The sequence below is a fragment of the Parasteatoda tepidariorum genome, chromosome 8, assembly GCF_043381705.1.
Source record: "Parasteatoda tepidariorum isolate YZ-2023 chromosome 8, CAS_Ptep_4.0, whole genome shotgun sequence".
In the NCBI taxonomy this organism is placed as follows: Eukaryota; Metazoa; Arthropoda; class Arachnida; order Araneae; family Theridiidae; genus Parasteatoda; species Parasteatoda tepidariorum.
In genome coordinates this window covers 33,150,068-33,173,839 of record NC_092211.1, presented here as the reverse complement: position 1 = coordinate 33,173,839, position 23,772 = coordinate 33,150,068, and the positions used below count along the sequence as shown (strand labels likewise).

The 23,772-nt window shown below is 27.4% G+C and overlaps 1 protein-coding gene across 5 annotated transcripts in view; it reads left to right on the top strand.

Moving 5' to 3' along the window:
- Positions 1-23,772, top strand: part of LOC122269136 (cell adhesion molecule Dscam1) — a 379,155-nt gene that overhangs the window by 286,501 nt on the left and 68,882 nt on the right. For 3 of the 5 annotated variants that reach the window (XM_071184625.1, XM_071184623.1, XM_071184627.1), the window contains exons 9-13: positions 691-975; positions 10,565-10,684; positions 18,376-18,549; positions 20,683-20,830; positions 23,384-23,532. In XM_071184625.1, coding sequence (XP_071040726.1) covers positions 691-975; positions 10,565-10,684; positions 18,376-18,549; positions 20,683-20,830; positions 23,384-23,532 — 876 coding nt within the window. Of the gene's footprint in view, positions 1-690; positions 976-10,564; positions 10,685-14,517; positions 14,638-18,375; positions 18,550-20,682; positions 20,831-23,383; positions 23,533-23,772 lie in introns of all 5 variants that reach the window. The other 2 variants (XM_071184626.1, XM_071184624.1) reach the window with 1 other exon arrangement.

The following is a 23,772-nucleotide window of genomic DNA, read 5'->3' as shown; positions in this document are numbered from 1 at the left end:
GCAATTAAACTAAGCCATTTTCTGAGTATAATTCAGTGTAAAGGTGGAAGAGCACTGAAGAAACTGCATCTTACCATACTATTTACAGTGAAATAAATTACTGATTTTCTTAGACTGTAGCTTTATTTTCTTAGTAAATATATAAATTAAATTCCTATTATTTATTTCTGTTGCTTCTATAATCAATCTAAGAAAATGTAATAAGTAAATTCATATCATTTATTTATATTGCCTTTATAATCAATCTAAAAATATGCAATAATTAAATTCATATTACTTCCTTCAATTGCTCCTGTAATCTACCTAAGAAAAGGTAATAATTAAATTCCTATGATTTCTTTCAGTTGTAACTGTAATCAATCTAAGAAAATCCTATAATTAAATTCATGTCACTTATTTCTGCTGCCTCTATAATTCATCAAAGAATATGTAATAATTAAATTCATATTATTTCCTTCAGTTGCTCCTGTAATCAATCTAAGAAAATGTAATAACCAAATTCATGTGATTTCTTACAGTTGTACCTGTAAATAATCTAAGAAAAAACTAATAATTAAATTCATATCATTTATTTCAGTTGCCCTAGTTGTCAATCTTAAATGTAATATTTAAATTTGCATTATTTCTTTCAATAGTTTCTGTAGTTATCATTAGAAAATGTAATAATTAAATTCATATTACTTCTTCCAGTTGCTCCTGTAATCAATCCATTTCACTTTCCAAACAATTTAAAAGAAGGAAACAGAGTGATTATTACATGTTCAATACTGGATGGCGACACTCCAATCAATTTAAATTGGTACAAAGATAATCAACCAATAATAGACAACGCTAATATGAGAGTTGATTCGACAAATGAGTTCATGTCTGTACTATACATGAAACGAGTTACATATGAAAACAACGGCAATTACACTTGTGTCGCTTCCAATAGAGCTGATGTTGTAAATTTTACTGCACCGATGGTTGTTAATGGTAAGAATACAATCTTTGTTTTTTTTTTACTATAGTTAAAATAATCACTGTTGTTTTTTTTAAATTGTTTTTTTAATTGTTTTTTTTAATTGTTTTCTCAGTATTATTTGTTTCTCAAATTAGATCTTTTATGGAAATTAAAAAGGATTTTTACTTAACTACATTTTAAGTAGTTCACTTAATTTTATTTTATTTTATAACAGTCGTAGAACAGCCGACCCGATTTTGGGTTTACGACTACTAATGTTCAACTCCGTAGCCTTGTAATTTTGAACCAATCTAGAAGACAAGGAAACTCATTGATCAGTACGACTAATAATGTTCAACTCCGTAGCCTTGTAATTTTGAGCCCATCCAGAAGACAAGGAAACTCCTGGATCAGTACCCCCAGAGGTATAATTTGTTATGGGAACATAGAGGACTTTGAGACTCGACAGATTTAACGTGCATCAGTCACCGTTCACTACACGGGGAGTCTTCGGAAGGCGGATATCAAACACAGGAACTCTTGGACATGGGACCAGTGCACTACCAAGTCCCCGTCCTAGTTCACATAATTAAAAAAAAAATCTTGGTTTATCAAATTATTTTGGGTGAAAACTTTCTGAAAATTAAAAATCATTTTAATGGAAGCATTTTTATATTCGCTTTATTTATAAAAATAAAAAAATAAAAAATTTTATGCACGAAAGTTTTATTTAAATTAAAAAACTTGAAATGTGTATACTAGAACATTTAGTAGTAGGAATACATTTAGTAGTAGGAATACATTTAGTAGCAGGAATCATAGTAGGAATACATTTTCACTTCAATCACAATTTTCACTTCATTCAAACTTTTAAAATGGTTCACAATGTTAAAATAAAAACCTTTACCAGAGCTACCAGATTAATTGTACGAAAAATTTCCTCAGAACCAAATTCACAACTAAACTTGAATTATGCTCACCCAAAATTATCTCCTTTCATGTGTAAATCTGACACTGCAGTTAGAAATTCTCAATGGAATACATATAATTTTTTGCAATAATTTATGCTTAAAAATTAGTACAATGTTTTCTTACAGAATTTGCAACAAGATTTACTAATTTGCGCTTAAAAATTAAATCAATTTTATCTTTTATAAGAGAAATAGTAAAAAAAAAATAGCTTATTATATAAAAAGAAAAAATACGAAAGGAAGAGTGATTTCTAAAATGTTGAGTTTCAAGCTTGAAACTTCAAAAATGTTCTAAAGGAGAAAAATGTTTAAAAGACAATTTTTGCTACAATTTCCTTGCATAATTCAACAGTATTTACATTTTTGAGAGCAATCATAAGGGAATGAGGGAAAAAGAGAAAATACATGACTTGATGCCCGTGGAAATGCAACAAATATTCTCCAAATTTTAATAGATTAATAAAAGCATTTTTTAAGTATCTAACTTTATCACTTAATTAATCAAACATAATAGACATAATTGAAATCCTCATGCATGCAACAATGTATTAATTCTCTGTTAAAACATGAAAAAAATTAATTGATATTTTGTATTGTTGTATTGTCTGCGAAAATTAAAATGCATTCTTTTGAGAAAACTTAGTTCGAGCGTTTTGAATGTCAAATCCAACCTAACGCGTGAAACAAAACATGTTATTCCTTACTCTTTATTTATGCTCCAATTAATGATTTTAAAACAATTTTTCAAGTGTGTCAAGTTATGTAAAAATAAAATAAATATACATTACTTTTGAAATTTTTAGTGTTTATCTTGAGTCGATACTTAGTTCGACTTAAATTAAAATGCATTCTCATAGTCTTAGCTTAGAACTCGGTAGCTTATTCGGTCAACTTAGAATTAGTGAATAGTCTGAACTTACAATGTAATATTCATATTTCTGGTTAATAAAACCAAAATAAATGGTATTTAAACCAGTCATTTGGTCATTTTCAAATTTCACATGGTAACAGTTTACCAAAAAATATAAAATATGCCTTTTAAAGTGATAGCTCTAATTACCACGCAAAAAATACGAAACTAAAAATTAAATTTAACTGAATATTTTTTATACCCTGCTTTAAGGTATCGTGATAAAATTACCACATGTTACCACAATTACCAAATTTTACCACTTTCTATTTAACTATATTTCATAATTAATCGTACCGAAATCATTACTGAAATGCTACTGTAAAATTGGTTTGGTGCTCCCAAAGTAATTTAACCATATTCTGGTAGTTTTGACCCTACCTTTTCTCTGTGTTAATACCATTCAAAATTCAATACAACCCATAATATGCAAACTTGAAAATTACATTAAAATAAATTTTTAAAAATGAGTGGAAATAGTGTATTTAAACACAAAATTAAAATATTCCGTGCACAAAATGAAATATTATCCATGTTCTATACTATTATATATTTTTTGTGATTAGTTTATAATAGCGGAAGTAAAATATTTAAATTATTCTTATTAAAAATTATTTTTTTAATGTTTATTTACAAGAAGATTTAATTTAATTCCTTAGCATAGTTCATTAACATATTTTGAATTTTACTTCAAAATTCCCACTTAAATACGATACACTTTAACAACTTATAAATCACATGCGATTTAGTTTTAGAAAGATATAACTCATTCAAAGTTTTAAACTGTTTATAACTTAAGCACATATTTCGAAAATTCAGATTCTAAACTACACTTCCATTCTCAACTTAAAACTATTCATCAATTCCTCTTTGACTCAACATTAATTAGAATCCCTCCACTAACTGAATTTCTACTTCAATAGTGAATTTGCATACACATCAAACATGAAAGTATATAACATTTCATCTTGATATATTGAGGCACTTACGGATTGCCTTCCCAACTGAGGAATTAAAACTTCAATAAAGACCTCAACAGCGTTTGTTAACCCTGAAGCTTTCTTTTGTAAAGAAGAATGTGAGTTTTCTACAAGCTTGAGTATTACATTGAAATAAATATTTAGAAATCTGAGGAAATTGCGATTTTATACACAAAATAAAAATAAATCCTGAGCTGTGTTTAAATGTTCTCTATTTTATATATCAATGTGATTGGTTTATAGTAACGAACTTAAAATATTTAAACCAAGCTCAATTAAAATGTTTACATATAAGAAGACTATTAAGTTAAACTTTCTTCAGCTTAATATTATAATAATAAAAAAATTTCAACTGAAATGCTTTTCTTATAAACTTTTCACTTATATTAGATTTTCTATTAATGAAAGCAGAAAAGAAACTAAAAATTGACTGATTATTCTTACCCAGTCATTTTTTTCAAAAAAAATCAGATTTAAATTACTTCACCTGGGCCAAAAATTTAACATTTGATGATGCAAGTTCCGCTTCAACGGTTTGCTAAGTTTTTATCTTCGATTCAAGAAACTGTTTATAAAAGTTTGATGTTTCGAAACTTTAAGGGTGATTTTGGGTTATAATTTCATTTAAGTAAAACATAAATATTAAGCTTTTTATCTTTCTGTCACTGTTTGATTCTGTCACTTCTGAAAAACTTCCCGCAGTGGACTTATCGCAAAGACACGGTTCACAGAAGAACACAGAATTCAAGCATCACTGGCTGTGGTCAGTAAGCGGGTGGGTGACCACTTTGATCAGCCTGCGTAAAGACCGAGAGTGCGCGATATCAGTCCTCGCTAAACTGTTCTACCATAAAGTGCTCGACTTCGCGCACAGGTAGTTAGGCTACCAAAGCTGGGGAGCCATCCCCTCTACAGAGGATGAAAATTGCGAGGTCATGACTTCGGATCATCCTCATGAATGTTTCTCAGACAGTCTCCAACAGCCCATTGTTCAGCTCTAGTGCGACGAAAATAAAGTACCTATTTCAAAAAAACTGCTATTATACCTACTCTAACATTTAAGGAGAATTTTTTTTTTTTTTTTTTTTTGCTTGAAAACTTTCGTACAAGCTATTTTTATATTTTAAAATAGTGACCACCACTAATAAAATTCAGGAATCATGTCCAGAAATGTCACCATACACATATAGGAACGCTTCGCTATTATGAACTGTTTCTTCGTGCACTTCTTAACAGGTCATAATAGGGAAGCATCCCTAGCAGCGTAGGGGGACATTTGCGGACATGGGTTCCTACGCAATTTTAATCGCGATGAGGTGCCCTAAAAGTTTATTGCAGCAATTACGTGACTCTCTGTTACATATAACGCTTCAAAACGAGTACATATCAAAAATAAACTAAAAATATCATTTAAAAGAAATCTGTAGCTTTAGGAGCAAAACTAATTTCAGGTTTGAAATCTTTTCACTCGAATTAAGCAAGATCAAGTATTCGTATAAATGCAGCAAAAAAGTTGTTCCCCAATGTAATCATGTAAATAAAATTCAAAAACATTTGAAATATGTTATATTTATCAATCTAATAAATTCTAATTAGATACTTTGTAAATCAAATAAATTTTTCCCTCCTTTTACAAATATCATATCTCATTCAATAAAAAATGCATACCCGTGGGTAATTAATTATTATTTATACTTCGTTTAAATTTATAAATTTGTTAAACCTCTGGGAAATCGAAAAACCTATCTTGTTTATTTTCTATAGTAATTTTATTCAATTTTCCACTTCAGTAACTGGAAGGGTTCAAATCCTTAGTTACAAAAATACTTCAACTTCCACAAGAGCAGTATTGCGTGAAAAATGACTTAAATCGAATATCATACTAGTCTTGACATTTTCTTTCAAATTTTCTTTAATTAAATTTCCTTTGACACATTATCTTAGATTATGAATCTTTTTAACATTTAAAGAATTTTCAAGCTAGATTCAATTTGGCAAGTGAAGCGTCATTCAATTAGGTTATAAAACGAAACGTTTTCGACTAGGAAGAAAAGTTAGTTTTAAATTGTAAGTGACAACCACATATATTTTGTTTAAAGTAGAGAGGGTGACATTGTTTAGCAAAGTATCAGCTTTAGCTTGCGCATAAAATTAATGATAACGATAACACTAAAGTTTCATTTTTTGAACTGTATTAAAGTGTGAGATAAGTTAAAAAGTTAATTTTAAATGTTATTTTATAATTGTGTTTAAAAGAAAACGTTAATAAGGATTGCAAATGCCACTTAGCAAATAAATTAAATATTTAATGAATTAATGCAACTTAGTCCGATTGTCATAAAATTCGTTTCTTTTTCAAAGTTTAATTTAATACATAGTTTTATCAGTTTATTGATTTTGTAAATAAAAAAGAATAATTGATTAAACTAAGTTTCTAAAAAAATGAACAACAATTTTCTTAAAAGAACTAAATATGTCTTGTGCAAGAAACTAATAAAAGTACCCGTGGGTAATTAATCATTTGACATTGTTCAGCAAAGTATCAGCTTTAGTTTGCGCATAAAATTAATGATAACGATAACACTAAAGTTTCATTTTTTGAACTGTATTAAAGTGTGAGATAAGTTAAAAAGTTAATTTTAAATGTTATTTTATGATTGTGTTTAAAAGAAAACGTTAATAAGGATTGCAAATGCCACTTAACAAATGAATTATATATTTAATAAATTAATGCAACTTAATCCGATTGTTATAAAATTATTTTATTTTTCAAAGCTTAATTTAATACATACGTTTGACCAGTTTATTGATTTTGTAACTAAATAAAAAATAATTAATTAAACTAAGTTTCTAAAAAAATGAACAACATTTTTTTTAAAAGAACTAAATATGTCTTGTGCAAGAAACTAATAAAAGTAAGTTATTGAATATTTAATTTTTTAAAAATTTTATGAAATTAAAAATAAATAATTAATTAAAATTACGAAAATTATTTGGCAAGCGAAATGCCATTCAATTTAGTTATAAAACGAAACATTTAATTGGGGAAGAAATTGTAAGTACAATTCTATTCACTTAGTTTGAAGTAGAGAAAGTAATACTGTCTCATAAAGTATCAGTTTTAGCTTGCGCATAAAATTAATGATAACGATAACACTAAAGTTTCATTTTTTGAACTGTATTAAAGTGTGAGATAAGTTAAAAAGTTAATTTTAAATATTATTTTATGATTGTGTTTAAAAGAAAACGTTAATATGGATTGCAAATGCCACTTAACAAATAAATTAAATATTTAATAAATGAATGCAACTTAATCCGATTGTCATAAAATTCGTTTCTTTTTCAAAGCTTAATTTAATTCATCGTTTGACCAGTTTATTGATTTCGTAAATAAAAAAAAATAATTGATTAAACTAAGTTTCTAAAAAAAATGAAGAACAATTTTTTTAAAAGAACTAAATATGTCTTGTGCAAGAAACTATTGAAAGTAAGTAATCAAATGTATAATTTTTAAAAAATGCAATTAAATTAAAAATAAATAATTAATTAAAACTACGAAAATTATTTGGCAAGCAAAATGTCATTCAATTAGGTTATAAAACGAAACATTTAAATTGGGAAGAAATTGTAAGTACAATTACATTCATTTGGTTTGAAGTAGAAAGGGTAGCATTGTTTTATAAAGTATCAGTTTCTGCTTGCGCATAAAATTAATGATAACGATAACACTAAAGTTTAATTTTTAAAACTGTTTTAAAGTGTGAGATAAGTGTAAATTTTAATTACACAGACATAAATGTTATTTTAAGACCATGTTTAGGAGAAAAATTTTAAGTATGGTTACAAGTATTGCTTAATAAATAAATTGAATAATTTATAAATTAATGCAACTTTATCCGCATATTTTTAAAATTATAATTTAATACTCAGTGCGTAAATGGCATTGTTTTATAAAGCATCACCTTCAGGTTGTGCATAAACTTAATAATAAAGATAATACAGAAATTTTATTTTTTTAAATGTTTTAAGTGCGAGATAAGTGGAAATGTTAATTACTAATATAAATGCTATTTTGGAATTATGATTTTGCAAGAAAAATTAGTCTTTTGAATCCTTTTCAAGAGAAAAATGCTAATTTTGATTACAAGTGTCACTTAAATAAATTAAATAATTATTGATTCAACTCAACTTATTCAATTGTTTTTCAAATTCGTATTTTTCTGTAATTTAATACATAGATTATTAACTGTAATTTAATACATAGATCGACAACAGATAATCGATTCTGAATTGATAATAGATTCTGAAAAATGAGTCATTATTTAGTAAAAAGAATTAAATTTATCCAACGCATGAAACTAATGAAGAAACGAAACAAAAATTTAGTTTTTTAAGATATCCAGTGAAATGAGAGATTAATAATTAATTTAAATTGCAGAAATTCTCTTAAGAATTTATTTTAAAAGGACTAAAAGGAGCCTCCATTGTACTCTTTGTACTTTTTTTCTACGTTTTCTACCTTCTTCATTTCAAGTTAAAATGTAATGTAATGTAGCGTAATAAAGACAAAGAATACAAATTGGGATTGTAATTATTGTTTAACAATTCTATAGTTTAAAAATCTAAATATTGTTCACGAAACCAATATTTCTTAATTATTTTTTTAATTATCTTAGAAACATGATTATTTTTTTAATTATCTTATCTTTAATATTTCAAAGATTTTAATTAACTAGACTTAATTTAGAAAGTCAAGGGTATTCCTTTGAATTTAAGGCGAAGTTTTAAAAAAATAATGTTAATTTAATTACAAGTGTAGCTTAATAAATCAATACGATTCTAATTAATACAACACAATTTCGTTTACCAATGAATAACATTTTTGCAACATTCGAATAGCATTTTAATTTTATATTGTTTTTATAAATAACAGTTTTAGCCTGCACAAAAAGTGAAAAAAAAAATTATTAGGTATTAATCGTAAAAGATTAATCAAATAAGTTTGATTTTTTGGAGCTGCGTTAAAAGTGTAAGATAAAATGTTATTTACGATCATGAGTGAAACTTTTTTAAATTATGTGATAGTTAAAAAATAAATATTAACTGAAAGATAAATAGAGAGATAAAAGTTAACTAATAGGTGATTGAGAGATAAATATTAAATAGGAGATAAAAGTTAACTAGGCGATAATTAAGAGATAAATGTTAAATAAGAGATAAATTCAAATAAGAGGAAAATTAACAGATAAATATTAACTAGGAATAGAAATATAACTTAAATGAATAGAATCAAGCAGTGCGATTAAATTTTGATTGACAATAAAGTTATTATTTTCCAAATTACAATTTTTCCTTTTCTTAACCAATTTTCTGATCCTATTTAAGGATTAAGTATTTAGAGATATGTTTCCTATACGTCCTATACCTATAGATACGCCCCTTAGGTATTTATAGATATGATACAGTTGCTTGAAGTATCCAATAAATTAAAACCCTATTATTTAAAGTGTAAAACTATTTTATAATGTTAAATAGTACGAAAAAACTCCTTAGACTTTGAAAATTGTGAACTTTAATATAAATAAAAATTTCAAATACGACTATTAAGGTTACTTCCAATTTATGGTTAAAATTAAGATAAGTTTTACTTATTATAAGTTTTGTTTAATAAACCTATCAAATTTCAATGAACGCAATTTAACTCCAATTGCCAATAGAGTTAGTATTTCCTAATTAATATTTATTGTTAGCAGTTTTCTTGAATTAATTTATTAATTTGTGGTTTAGGAAGAATGCTGGAGCTAAGTTGATTTAAATTTGTATTATTATTTTGCAGAGGTATTGAAAATTTCATATTTATTTATTTATTTGTTTTGAATTAATGAATAAAAATGAAGGTTAATTTTGGCTTATAGAAAATGGGGTGAAATTAAATTAAATTATTAATTGCAATAGAAATGATATCCTTAAATTATTTTAAACAGTAAAAAGTAAATTACGATTAAAAAATCCATCTGACTTCGCTAGAATTTAAAATGAACACTATTGAACTGCATTGAAGAACCATATAAATTTAAATATCAAACTGAGACTAAATATTTTCCTTAAACAAGATTGAAATGAAAAATTTCAACCCAGCTTAGAAAATGTTAAAATTAAGCTTTGAGGATACAGAAAGTGTTACATTAAAGTTTAAATTATAAACAAAACAGAATAATATTATTAAATGTCAATCAAAATAAATTTAATTTCTCTAGTTGTCACATAATTTCCACACTTATTGTATTTATTAATTTTTTAGATGTGAATAACGGAAAAAAGTGTCCCATTAAGCAACTGTAATATTTTAAAAATCACTTCACATAAATCGTTCTTACTTTGGTAACAAAAAATACTCACAATTAGATTTTCTTTTCGCATGCTATTATCCTATAAGCAATTTCAGAGTTGTGTGATTGTTCCGGGTAATTCAAATCAGACGGGGGTTCTCCTAACTTTAATCGGGGACACTGAAGTCAATTTGTTTTGGACATGTGTCACGTCATTCCACGTGTTGATGAACACATCGAACAAGTAATTTCATTAATTTGGAATTGATATATTTTTTTCTATGGTTGTAATAAAACATGCTTATTTAACGTTTTTTTTTTATTTCTTTTTGCGGCGATTTTATCTGCACTCTCCCTAAAGGAACTATTGCTTATTTTTAAGACATTATTTGTACTCTTTTTTTATAATGCATATAACTTTTCTTTTTCAGTTCCTCCTCAATGGAAAATCCAACCAACGGATAAATCAGTTGTTGTTGGGCAAAATGTGATAGTTGACTGCCAAGCAGATGGATTTCCACAGCCTAGAATTTGGTGGGAAAAGTCAGAAAGTGAGTATCAAACATTCATTACAACAAAAGAAACTATTAACAAAGCATTAAAGCTGTCGATGTGCATTCGGAAATTACGGTAAAATAGACGGGAACAGTCTGTCCTTTCAATGAACCGTAACGATTTTTTTTTTACTTTGAAGCCATGTTTTTAACTGGTAATGTTGAAGACATATAAATTCCATTTACAACTAGCATTGCTTCAAAACCATAAAAATACATTTTAACTGTTCATTGGAATTAAGTTATGATAGACTTTTCATTAGACAATAGGCATAGTTAGGTTGTGGTTGAATTGTATTATGTCAAATGAACCATGGAATGTGGTTTAATTAGTTTATCTGTTAGTGCCATCTATCATGAGATATGGGAGATATTAGACTTTTTTGATTAAGCTGCTCTGTGGCTTTGTCATATATGCATGAAAAAGAGTCATATATGGATGAAAGAGAGTCATATATGCATGAAAAAGAGTCATGAATGCATGAAGAGAGAATGAAGGAAATATTGTGGTGTCAAAGCTGGGATTCAGCCAATCATGGCATTCACAGATTGACCCTCTCGGCTTTGATACGTTCGCAGCTAAAAATAACTAAATGGCTTTATAAAAGTTAGCTTGTTAGCTGTATAAGTTACCTAGTTAGTGCAGATAAAACTCTGATTGTTTAACAATATTAAGTAATGACGTTTTTCCTTACTGTTGACTATTTGAGTTTTTTTATTATTTTGATTAAATATAGTAAATTAGTAAATAAATTGTTAGCCAAACTATTTCAGAAAATTTTCAACAGTAAAGCAAACAAATAGCAACAAAAATTTCCAACGAAAATATTAAAGATCTTGGCATCATATTTGACGGCATGTTTAACAACAATTTAATAAATTTGAGAAAATCAGATTTAGAATGGATAGAAATTTGAAGAAGCTCTTTAAACAATTTGGAAGAAGTCTTATTTTGACTGGTGTTAATCTTAGATAAAAAAAATAATAACTTTTTACGTAATTTTCTTATAAAAGTAATTTAAGTAATATCAAAATTTAATCTCAAATATTCTTTCCTTGTTTGCTTTAATGTTATAAATTAACTATTAATCTTTTCCTTTTTCACTTGTAAGTGCTAAGATAATATTGTCATAGCATAAAATCCTTATTAAAATCACTCTAAACTCAAGACACACAAAAATAATATTTCGAACATCTAAATAAGATTAGCAAAATGAAGTAAGTAAATTATGTTATTAAATGATGACATGATTTTATTTATTACAAGTCACACTAATATGATCCGTCTTATATTAAGAAAAATTAATTCGACAGCTATACAATTTTCATGTAATTGAAAAAAAAATACTTCCAAAATTCTATTTAATCATTAATGAGGTTGAGAAAGCTATTCTAACTGTAATCCTCACTCTATTATCCCATATATATGCTAAAGTTATACATTGAANAAAAAAAAATTATTAGGTATTAATCGTAAAAGATTAATCAAATAAGTTTGATTTTTTGGAGCTGCGTTAAAAGTGTAAGATAAAATGTTATTTACGATCATGAGTGAAACTTTTTTAAATTATGTGATAGTTAAAAAATAAATATTAACTGAAAGATAAATAGAGAGATAAAAGTTAACTAATAGGTGATTGAGAGATAAATATTAAATAGGAGATAAAAGTTAACTAGGCGATAATTAAGAGATAAATGTTAAATAAGAGATAAATTCAAATAAGAGGAAAATTAACAGATAAATATTAACTAGGAATAGAAATATAACTTAAATGAATAGAATCAAGCAGTGCGATTAAATTTTGATTGACAATAAAGTTATTATTTTCCAAATTACAATTTTTCCTTTTCTTAACCAATTTTCTGATCCTATTTAAGGATTAAGTATTTAGAGATATGTTTCCTATACGTCCTATACCTATAGATGCGCCCCTTAGGTATTTATAGATATGATACAGTTGCTTAAAGTATCCAATAAATTAAAACCCTATTATTTAAAGTGTAAAACTATTTTCTAATGTTAAATAGTACGAAAAAACTCCTTAGGCTTTGAAAATTGTGAACTTTAAAATAAATAAAAATGTTAAATACGACTATTAAGGTTACTTCCAATTTATGGTTAAAATTAAGATAAGTTTTACTTATTATAAGGTTTTTCCTTAATAAACCTATCAAATTTCAAATAACGCAATTTAACTCCAATTGCCAATAGAGTTAGTATTCCCTAATTAATATTTATTGCTAGCAGTTTTCTTGAATTAATTTATTAATTTGTAGTTTAGAAAGAATGCTGGAGCTAAGTTGATTTAAATTTGTATTATTATTCTGCAAAAGTATTAAAAGTTTCATATTTATTTATTTTTTTGTTTTGAATTAATGAATAAAAATGAAGGTTAATTTTGGCTTATAGAAAAAGGGGTGAAATGAAAATTAATGATCCATCCATCAAAAATCCATCTGACTTCGCTAGAGTTTAAAATGAACACTATTTAACTGCATTGAGGAACCATATAAATTTAAATATCAAACTGTGTTTAAATATTTTTCCGTCAAATAAGATTGAAATGAAAAATTTCAACCCAACTTAGAAAATATTAAAATAAGGTTTTGAGGACACAGAAAGTGTCGCATTAAAGTTTAAATTATAAACAAACAGAACAATATTATTAAATGTTAATCAAAATGAATTTAATTTCTCTAGTTGTCTCATAATATCCACACTTTTTATATTCATAAATTTATTTAGATGTGAGTACAAGGTGACCGAAAAAAAGTGTCCCAATAAGCAACTGTAATATTTTAAAAATCACAGCACATAAATCGTTCTTACTTTGGTAACAAAAAATACTCACAATCAAATCTTCTTTGCACATGCTATGATCTTTTAAGCACTTTCATAGTCGTGTGATTGTTTCGGGTCATTCAGATCAGACGGGAATGGCCATCTTATTCTCCTAACTTCAATAGGGGAGACTAAAGTCAGGAATACGACATTTTGTTTTGGGCATGTATCACGTCATTCCACTCGTTCAGAAACACATCAAACAAGTAATTTATAATTGTTCTATATTTTTTTCTATGATTGTGTGGCGTAACTACCACTACGAATATTAAACATCAATTCAATGGTATATAAGACATGCTAACTCGATTCATTCAGGAGGTACCTTTTGATAGATGACGGTTGGCATTGTCGATAACTCCGCCCCCCCCCACAATGGTGACCCGGACGTGATTTGTACACGCAGTAAAGCCCACTTCGCAAAATAACTTGACGGTAACGCCTACTTCGATGGATAGACCACATTAAACAGTTGACTTGCTAATTGTGACTGCGACATTATCCAATCCTCCTCACGCTGTTGCTACTCAGTCTCGTCTCGATTAAATACGACGTCAGCCTGCATACAGTCAACTGCTAATGGCAACACAATAGTGACTACGACTGTGAAGTTAATACACCTCTCGCTTTCAGCACTCAAAAACACGATGACTCTCTCTCCCGGTCTTTCACTAGTACAGCAACCAGTGATATCCGTTCATCGAATTCTATCCCTGATAAAATTCTGGTGGGGGAGTATTGTGGCGTAACTACCACTACGAATATGGTATATAAGACAATGGTATATAAGACATGCTAACTCGATTCAATCACGAGGTACCTTTTGATAGATGACGGTTGGCATTGTCGATTATAAAACATGCTTATTTAGCGTTTTTTTTTTCCTTTTTGCGGCGATTTTATATGATCACCCTAAATGAACTATTGCTTATTTTTACGGTATTATTTGTACTCTTTTTTCATAATGCACATAACTTTTCTTTTTCAGTTCCTCCTCAATGGAAAATCCAACCAACGGATAAATCCGTTGTTGTTGGGCAAAATGTGATAATTGACTGCCAAGCAGATGGATTTCCTCAGCCCAGAATTTGGTGGGAAAAGTCAGAAAGTGAGTATTAAACATTCATTACAACAACAAAAAACTTTTAACAAAGCATTAAAGCTCTCGATGCGCTGTTAGACTTTGCATTCGAAAATTACAGTAAAATAGACGGGAACAGTCTGTCCTTTCAATTAACCGTAACGATCATTTTTTTCTACTTTGAAGCCATGTTTTTAACTTATAATTTTAAAGACACATTAATTCCAAAATGTATGGTTTAGTAACCATTTACAACTAGCATTGCTTCAAAACCATAAAAATAAAATTTAACTGGTCATTGGAATTAAGTTATGATAGGCTTTTCATTAGACAATAGGCATAGTTAAGTTGTGGTTGAATTGTATTACGTCATATGAATCATGGAATGTGGTTTAATTAGTTTATCTGTTAGTGCCATCTATCACGAGATATGGGAGATATTAGACATTTTCAAAAAAAGCAGCTCTATGTCTCTGACATAGATGCATGAAAGAGAGTCATATGTGCATGAAAGAGAGTCATATAAGCACCTAAGAGAGCCATGAATACATGAAGAGAGAGAATGACAGAAATATTGTGGTGCCAAAGCTAGGATTCAACCAACGCCTCCTATAACTGAAAGCCTCCACACGGTTTTTTATAGGTAGTCCGATCAGACCAATGTGAAGGTTATCCACTTACCGAACGAGTCATTTAATACAAAATATATTTAAAATAAGAAAGTGGTAGCACATATATGACTAAAAATTAATTTTATTTATGAATATTATTGGTTTGCCTTATTCACTTGTCAACCACTACAGATTCAATTCCCAAATATATAAGATACATTTCTCTCAATTACTTTTATAAAAGGTTTTGGGTTCATGCGCACAACTGGTTCATTTCTTAAACAGTCTGCGCGGACTACTTATAGAAGACCGTGTGGAGGCTTCTTAATGTAGGAGGTGATGGCTCAGATCATTTAAAAGGTGAACCACTTGTGTGCATGAACCCAAATTCTATTTTAAAAGTACTTGAGAGAAATTTATCATATATATTTGAGAATTGAATCTGTAGTGGTTGACAGGTAAATAGGACAAACCAATTATATTCATAAATTAACCAAATTTTTATACATATATTTGCTACCACTTTCTAATTTTTAATAGATATCATATTAAATGATTTTTTCACTACTTGGTGATTTTTTTACTACTTCATAGTGGTCTGATCGGACTACCTACAAAAAACCGTGTGGAGGCTTTCAGTTATAGGAGGCGTTGATTCAACCCCCTCTTCAGCCAATTATGGCATTCACAGATTGACATTCTCGTCTTTGGTATGTTCCCAGCTAAAAATAACTAAGTGACTTTATAAAAATGGCCTAGTTAGCGCAGATAAAATTCTGATTGTTTAACAATATTACGTAATAGCGTTTTCCCTTACTGTTAACTGTTTGAATTTTCTTTTATTATTTTGGTTAAATATAGTAAATTAGCAAATAAATTGTTAGCCTAACCATTTCAGAAAATTTTTAACAGTAAAACAAACAAATAGCAACAATAATTTCCAACGAAAATATTAAAGATCTTGACAGCATATTTAAGCATATTTAACAGCATTTTAATAAATTTGAGAAAATAAGATTTAGAATGGACAGAAAAGTTATTTAAACAGTTTGGAAGAATTCTTATTTTGACTAGTGTTCATCTTAGATAAAAAAAAAATTAATTTCCATGTAATTTTTTCATAAAAGTAATTTAAGTAATATCAAAATTTAATCTCAAATATTCTTTCCTTGTCTGTTTTAATGTTATAAAACTATTAATATTTTCCTCTTTCACTTGCAAGTGCTAAGATAATATTATCATAGCATACTCTAAACTCAAGACACACAAAAATAATATTTCGAACATCTATATGAGATTAGCATAAGATAAGTAAATTATGCTATAAAATGATGACATGATTTTATTTATTACAAGTCACATTAATATGATCCGTCTAATATTAAGAAAAATTAATTCGAATCCTATACAATTTTTATGTAATTGAAAAAAAAATACTGCCAAAATTCTATTTAATCATTAATGAGGTTGAAAAAGCTATTCTAATTGTAAACCTCACTCCATTATCCCACATATTTTAAAGTTATACATTGAATTCACTAACAATATCTACGAAATTATTTGGTTGGATTCCTAGACATATGGGCATTAAGAGTAACGAAACAAGAGACTCAAAAGCTGAAACGGCACACAATCTTACAAATAAACCACACTGTTTACCTGGCATTCGAAATTTATTGGCAGACTCTCATACCCATCTCAAACAGATCAACTGGAATACTGAAATAAACAACAAATTGCATGAGATCAAACCAGATATTAAACCATTTACACCATTCACTAACTACAATAGAAAAACCCAGGTACTTATCAACAAACTAATCATTGGGCGCATCCGCTTGACGCACAAATATTTAATTTTAAATGAAGCACCTCCACGATGCCATTTTTTCAGAGAGTCACTTACAATAAAATATTTTCCTGACTCAGTATATGAAATTTGAATTTAAAAGACAACAGTCCTTTAACTGTGACTTCCGAACTTTAGCAATTTTCCTTGGAGACACACCACATCCTAACTTAACGATTTATCTCAAAGACATCGGATTTTATAATTCGATTTAATTCAAATTTTAATAAATTAATCAGTTTTTGCCTAGTTATATTGATTTCAGCCACATTACTTTAGTTTTAATTTGGTTTTGATTTTAACCAAGTTTCTTCAAACTCAACCTTATGTTAGGAATTTTACAAAGTCTTATAAATTTTAACCTAGTGATTAAATTTTAACTAAGTTGTATAATTTTTTGACCGAGTTGTAGGCAAGGTATAGCTAAATGATGAATCTTGCGCTAAAAGTTTACATCACTCACACTGACTGAAAAAGCTAAGGAAGGAATAAAATCGTCAAGCCTCAGTTTATTTGACTAATAGACCTGAAATTTATGTTTATTAGAAACCGTGTTCACTAGAGATTAGCCAAAGTTTGAAATGTACAAGTCTGAAATATATCAAAGTTTTTGTTCTTACGTATTATAACATATCATACAATAAATATTTGTGACTACTAAAACGCAAAATAACAATTTTTGATTTTTTGAAAACAATTCTAAAACTTCAGATTAAGAGTTCACTTCAAAATTTCACATTTTCCATACAAAATATTAATTTGATCTACCACTAAAAATACTTGTTCCAAGTTGGTATTTAACTAGAAATTAAAATACAGCTAGGTAATCAAAAATATTTACAATTTAGTACTTTAAACACTAACATAAAAATTTATAGTATAGATTAAAGGACAAATTTAAAAAATAATAATTTCCAAGCAAATACATAAGCCACTTTAAATTTTAAGTAAGCTTTTAATTATTGTGAACACAGTGTCAACTCTTAAAAATTCCTTCTAATCATATCTAATGATATCTTACATATCTGGATATTCTTTTTCCTTTATTTTGAAACATGACGTGTTATCGGTTTGTCAGATGAGAATAGAAAGGTAATAGTATTGTTAGGACCAGATATTTTTTTACGGTGCATCAATATATATTATTTGTTTTTCTTTTTGTGTATTATTTCCTTTATTAATCTGTTCTCATATTTCTGTAATAAAAAATTATTTAAAATAAAGATATTTTGTTTAAATTAATTTCAAATCATAGTCTTCAACTTTGTTGATAACTGTTTATTTCCTAACTCTATCTGCTTTCAGTCACTGGTTCTAGAGATTACAAGACAATCATTAGTAATTCCCACATTCATGCATTAGAAAATGGATCTTTAATGATTCGAGAATCGGAACAAAATGATGCTGGCTACTATCTCTGCCAAGCAACCAATGGCATTGGATCTGGACTTAGTAAAGTTATTGAGCTTACTGTTCACGGTAAACTTATACTTAATTCAAGTATAAATGTTTGTTTTATCTTTATTTACGGGTACATAGCTGTATAAACATACTTAGTAATATTTTTATGTGCTTAATAGTAATATAATAACTGGAAAAGAAATTATTTTTAAAACATCAGTAAGGCTTTAGTAACAAATTACAAAAATCGGAACATATCTAAAAAAATCAATATATTTATGCAAATATTAAGGTTTAGGTTGAATGGCTCATTTTTCGTTTGAGACTCGACTGGGATTTTGTGCTTTCTCTTATTGCCTCTTTTTTGGTCCGAAGTTATGCGTGATTTAATTTATAATTTTTTTTTTCAAATTAAAGGGTTTTCTTTATTTAACTTCTTTTATAAATTAAATAAAACATTCTTGTGCAGTTTTCTTTTCTCTCCACAGGTCATAAACACGTAAACATTTTTGATTCCTAATGAACTACTTCATAGAAAATCTTCAGTTTTGTCATTACGGATTTTTTCATTGCTATTTCAATTTTTTTTTCTCTTTACGAGTTCTCAGTTTTTTTTGAGGTTTCACAGTGTAAATATAAATCATAACTATGAAACACAAAATGAACAATAATTTAACATGGTAATTTTTTGTGCCAATTGTTTGATGAATTAAAAAAAAGCAGTTGAAAAATTAAGAACAGATTTATATAAGAAATATGCAAGTAAAAAAAGCTTTATAAAGAATTTTGAAAAAAAATGTTTTTGAGTAATCATTTTTAAGAAGCCGTTTTTTCTGAAATGGAAGCAACTCTAAAAGTATAAAGACTTAACATTTAAAACACAGTATATAGAATGTGACTACCCACGTTGGAAAGGACGTCTTCTTCATCAGGTTGTTGCTTATTCATGAATTTAACTGCATCATAAGTTTAATTTATAAACACTTTTGTTTGTTTATTCGTTAACTTTCTTTTAATGTGTATAATTTTAATGTTGAAATAACATTTTTGTGCATTAACGCAGAATTAATTGATGAAATATGTAATTAAATAAAGGAATTTTTCCAGAACATGTATTAATTTGTAAGATTTGTTCTCTCTCAGGCTGAATACTGAGACAGTAAGCAAAAAAATTTTAAGTGTTAGATCATGCACAAATACGTTATTGCCGAAAGATGTGAACTAATAGCGATTGTGATGAAAAACATAGCAATAAGAAAAAGAAAGAAAAAAAATATATATATAACTAACAAATCAAACGCACTTCAGTTCTGCAGTAAGAACGCACTGTAATACAAAACTCCTCTAGTTACGCTTTTACGTCAATTTGCGATTTTGGTTTCATATTTTGCAAAATTGCAATTTTGTTACGAAAATATTTTATATCCTTCGTGAAAAATTTCCCATTCATGTAAGCTCATTTGAATTCGCTACTCGCTTTAGAGATTTCGTTTCATGTTTAGTTCTGTTTTTTCTTTATATTTTATTTTATGTTTTTACGTAATATTTTCTTAATGTGTTCTATTTATTGTGTTCTATTTGTTGTAAACTTTTTAAAAAAAATTTTTTTTGAGTGCTCCTCACACTTTTGTATTGACATATTTTGCTTTGGCTATATTGATACAATATTAGAAAGCACTCCTTTTTACGGATATAATCGTGTGAGCTGATTGAAAAGATAATATATTTCATTTTCCGGATTTTTATTAATTTTTCCCCTTTTTTCCGGATTTTTTCTGGGGATTCTTATTATATTTATTTTTATTATTATTTTTCTTTTTCTCCCCTTTTTTCATTGTTCTGTAATTTTTTCCATGTTTTCTCTTCATTTTGAACTTATATAATTAACCACGTTATATTGCATTAAAACTCATTCTTTATTGTGAATTGATAATAAAAGAGTAAGCTAAAATTGTTTCAAAATATATATTGAAATTATTACAAAGAATAATAAGTTATCAAGACGAAATCAAACTAAATTGATTTTCTTTTCGGGAGTTTTAAAATAAAAAATTTCCAATAAAAAGTTTCTCAATTTCTTTTAACTCAAATCAAGATATCATTTTTTATATAAAAAAAGTTTTTTTTTTTCTTTATTTCTTTAGTTTTTTGTGATTGACGATTGTCTATAGATATCTTTTCAAAATTTTTTCTTGATGCTTTATCTTTCAGTTGCTGCCTATTTCAAAGGAAAGTTTGTTGCTCAAACTTTGAAAAAAGGTGAAAGCAGTGTTCTATTTTGTGAAGCCTTTGGCGAAAGCCCTATCACAATACTTTGGAGTAAGGACAGACAACCTTTTGATCCTGCCTCAGATCCCAGGTGAGAACAATAGCCAGCTTTTACTTCTTTATTTTCATTTTAAAACAGCATTATAAAAGATTTCATCAAAAAGAACATCTCTATTTTTCTTTTAAATTAAAACTTCTTTTTTCCAATTATAAAGTGATAAAAAAATTTTACTTTATATAAAAGGATCACGTTCAATTTAATATTGCTAAAAATTTCCTTTTGTTTGAAGAAAAAATTTATGAATACTTATTTTTTATATTTAATTTTTTCAGAATTACCAATTCATAAGGATTATGCGTTTTTTTTCTAAACTAAATTTGAAAACGTTTTTAAAAAAATGCTAGTTGAATATTTTATAATAAAACTCGTTCAATTTCTTATTACTATTCCTTTTATTTATTCCTTAAATTAAAGATAGATTACGTACAATTTAATATTGCTAAAAATTTCCTTTTGTTTGAAGAAAAAATTTATCAATACTTATTTTTTATAATATTTCGTTTTTGTAGAATTACCAATTCATAGGGATAAATGTTTTTTTTAACTAAATTTTAAAACGTTTGCAAAAAAAATTACAAGTTGAATATTTTATGGTAAAGCGCGTTCTATTTTTGATTATAATGCATTTTATTTATTCCTTACATTAAAGATAGATTACGTTCAATTTAATATTGTTAAGAATTTCCTTTCGTTTGAAGAGAAAACGTATCAATCTTTGTTTTTTATTATATATATATATATTTTTTTTAGAACTACCGACTCGTAAGGATTAATGTTTTTTTCTTTTAAACTAAATTTAAAAACGTTTGAGAACAAATACAAGTTGAATCAATAGTAAAATTAGTTTAATTATTTATTATAATGCATTTAATTTATTCCTTAAATTAAAGAAAGATATTAATTGATCATCACTAGTAACAGCACTCGTGCATAATTTTGAAATATCATTTATATTTTTTTCGGAAATTTCGGATTCCGCATTTGAGTAATCACGTTTCAATGCACTTGTTACAACGCATTGTAAATCTATGCCATGCTCTGATCTTCTTTTTCGCAGTAATTGAAATTGATTTTCTCATGATTTTTAAAACCCCGATATTATTACGACACGCGAAATACGAATCGCGCATCATAGTAATCATTTTATGATGCGCTGAATTTGCGGAATTTAGATTGTTTTCTGGGCAGTTATTGATATTAATTTTCACATGATTTTTTTCGATAAATTCTTCACGATATTATCATACTGAAAAGTCGAATTGCGCATCTGAGAATTTGCTTTTTAAGGCGATAATTCTATCGTTTTTTTATCAATTTTTCGGCAGTTATAATTAATGATTTTAGCGTTGCTTAAATGCTTGCTATTTTTAAGACTACATTATTTATTGCAATATACGAATCTCAAAACGTCCATTTGATACAACTTTTTTGATGCATCCGATTTGTTTTAACTTGCTATTACCGCGAATTTTATTGTTTTCAAAATCTTTCTTTTTTTTCTTTTTTTAATGCGATGACAACTGAAAAAATGTGAAAAGAGAGGAATGCGCAGTTTCTTTTTTCAAAAAGTTTGTGTTTCTTCCTTTAAATTTTATAAGTTATACTTTATTTTTTTATGTACAAAAATAATTAAATAAGATTGGAAAAGACTACCCAATTGCAAAAAAATTGTTTCATTTGAAAATAAAGCGATCTAAACATAAAATTTCTACAAAAATTCCAGATAATTTCTTATTCCAGCAATCACATGTCAGAAAAAACCGTTAAATATTTCATCAATTCGTGAATCACTTACAAGTATGCAAACCCTCAAAACTCAAACGAATAAGACAAGAAAAGCAAAACCAAAATACTCTAAGCACAAACTTGATTACTATTTTTCAAAGCTATTTTACTAAACTAGTTTGTCTTCTTATTAAACTAAATATTTTCAGCTACTTCTTTATAAAATCAAAATGTATGTAATTGGTAAATATTCCTGGAAACTTTAAATTTGCACACTTATTTTTGCACGAATGCACAGATATTTTGCAGAACTTAAGAAACAAAATTTCAAAATTTGCATATCTCCTAATTGAGTACTTGCAATTCAAGAAGAAGTGAAGTAATTATGCCTTACCATGTGATTTAAATCAGATTTTATTGGATACCTAAGGACAAAGGAACATGTGTGTGTGTCAAACATGATTGGCTTCTGAATCGATAAATACCATGATTTACCTACAATGATGTCACTTGCAGGTATCCAAGTACTAATTTAATACTTGTTTAGTTGTGTATTGCTCTCGCTTACTATTTTATATTTTCTTCTTTGTACATTTTTTTTTAAAATTTAAATTCAGTAATTGCAGAAATTTATAAAGTGGTTTATTTTATTTGTTATACTAGAATGTATGACTCCATTAATGTGTGACTTATGTCGTTGCTGTGTTGTATTAGTATGTTTTAAATAATCGAAAAAATATATAAAATCTAATAAGTATTTTTTGTATTTCTGAAAATGAAAAACAGACATTTTCGAAAATTATCAACACACTTAGCAACAAAATATACTTATGATTTGTTTTATTTTAATTTTTATAGATATGAGATGACAACTGAGAGTAGAAAGGATAGCCTAATATCAAAAATATCCATTCATTCTGTAGATAGAAGAGATTCGGCACTTTTTACATGCGTAGCGACAAATGCGTATGGACAAGATGATACCAATTTACAACTTATTGTCCAAGGTATGGGAGTTTTCTCTTCCTTTCTAAATGTTAGGGGTGACTTTCAAGTGCAAAGGATATTGCCGTATTCTTTTTAAAAATGCTTTTTAATAATGCTTTTAAAAATGTCTCAAAATAAATAAAAGAGTTTTTTGTCATTAAATGATGTATCCTAAGCCGGGTACAATTTGCAAGATTTGTATGGAGGATTTTCGGTAGATTAAAATGTCTCTAGATCTAGCGAAAGAGTAGACAATTGTC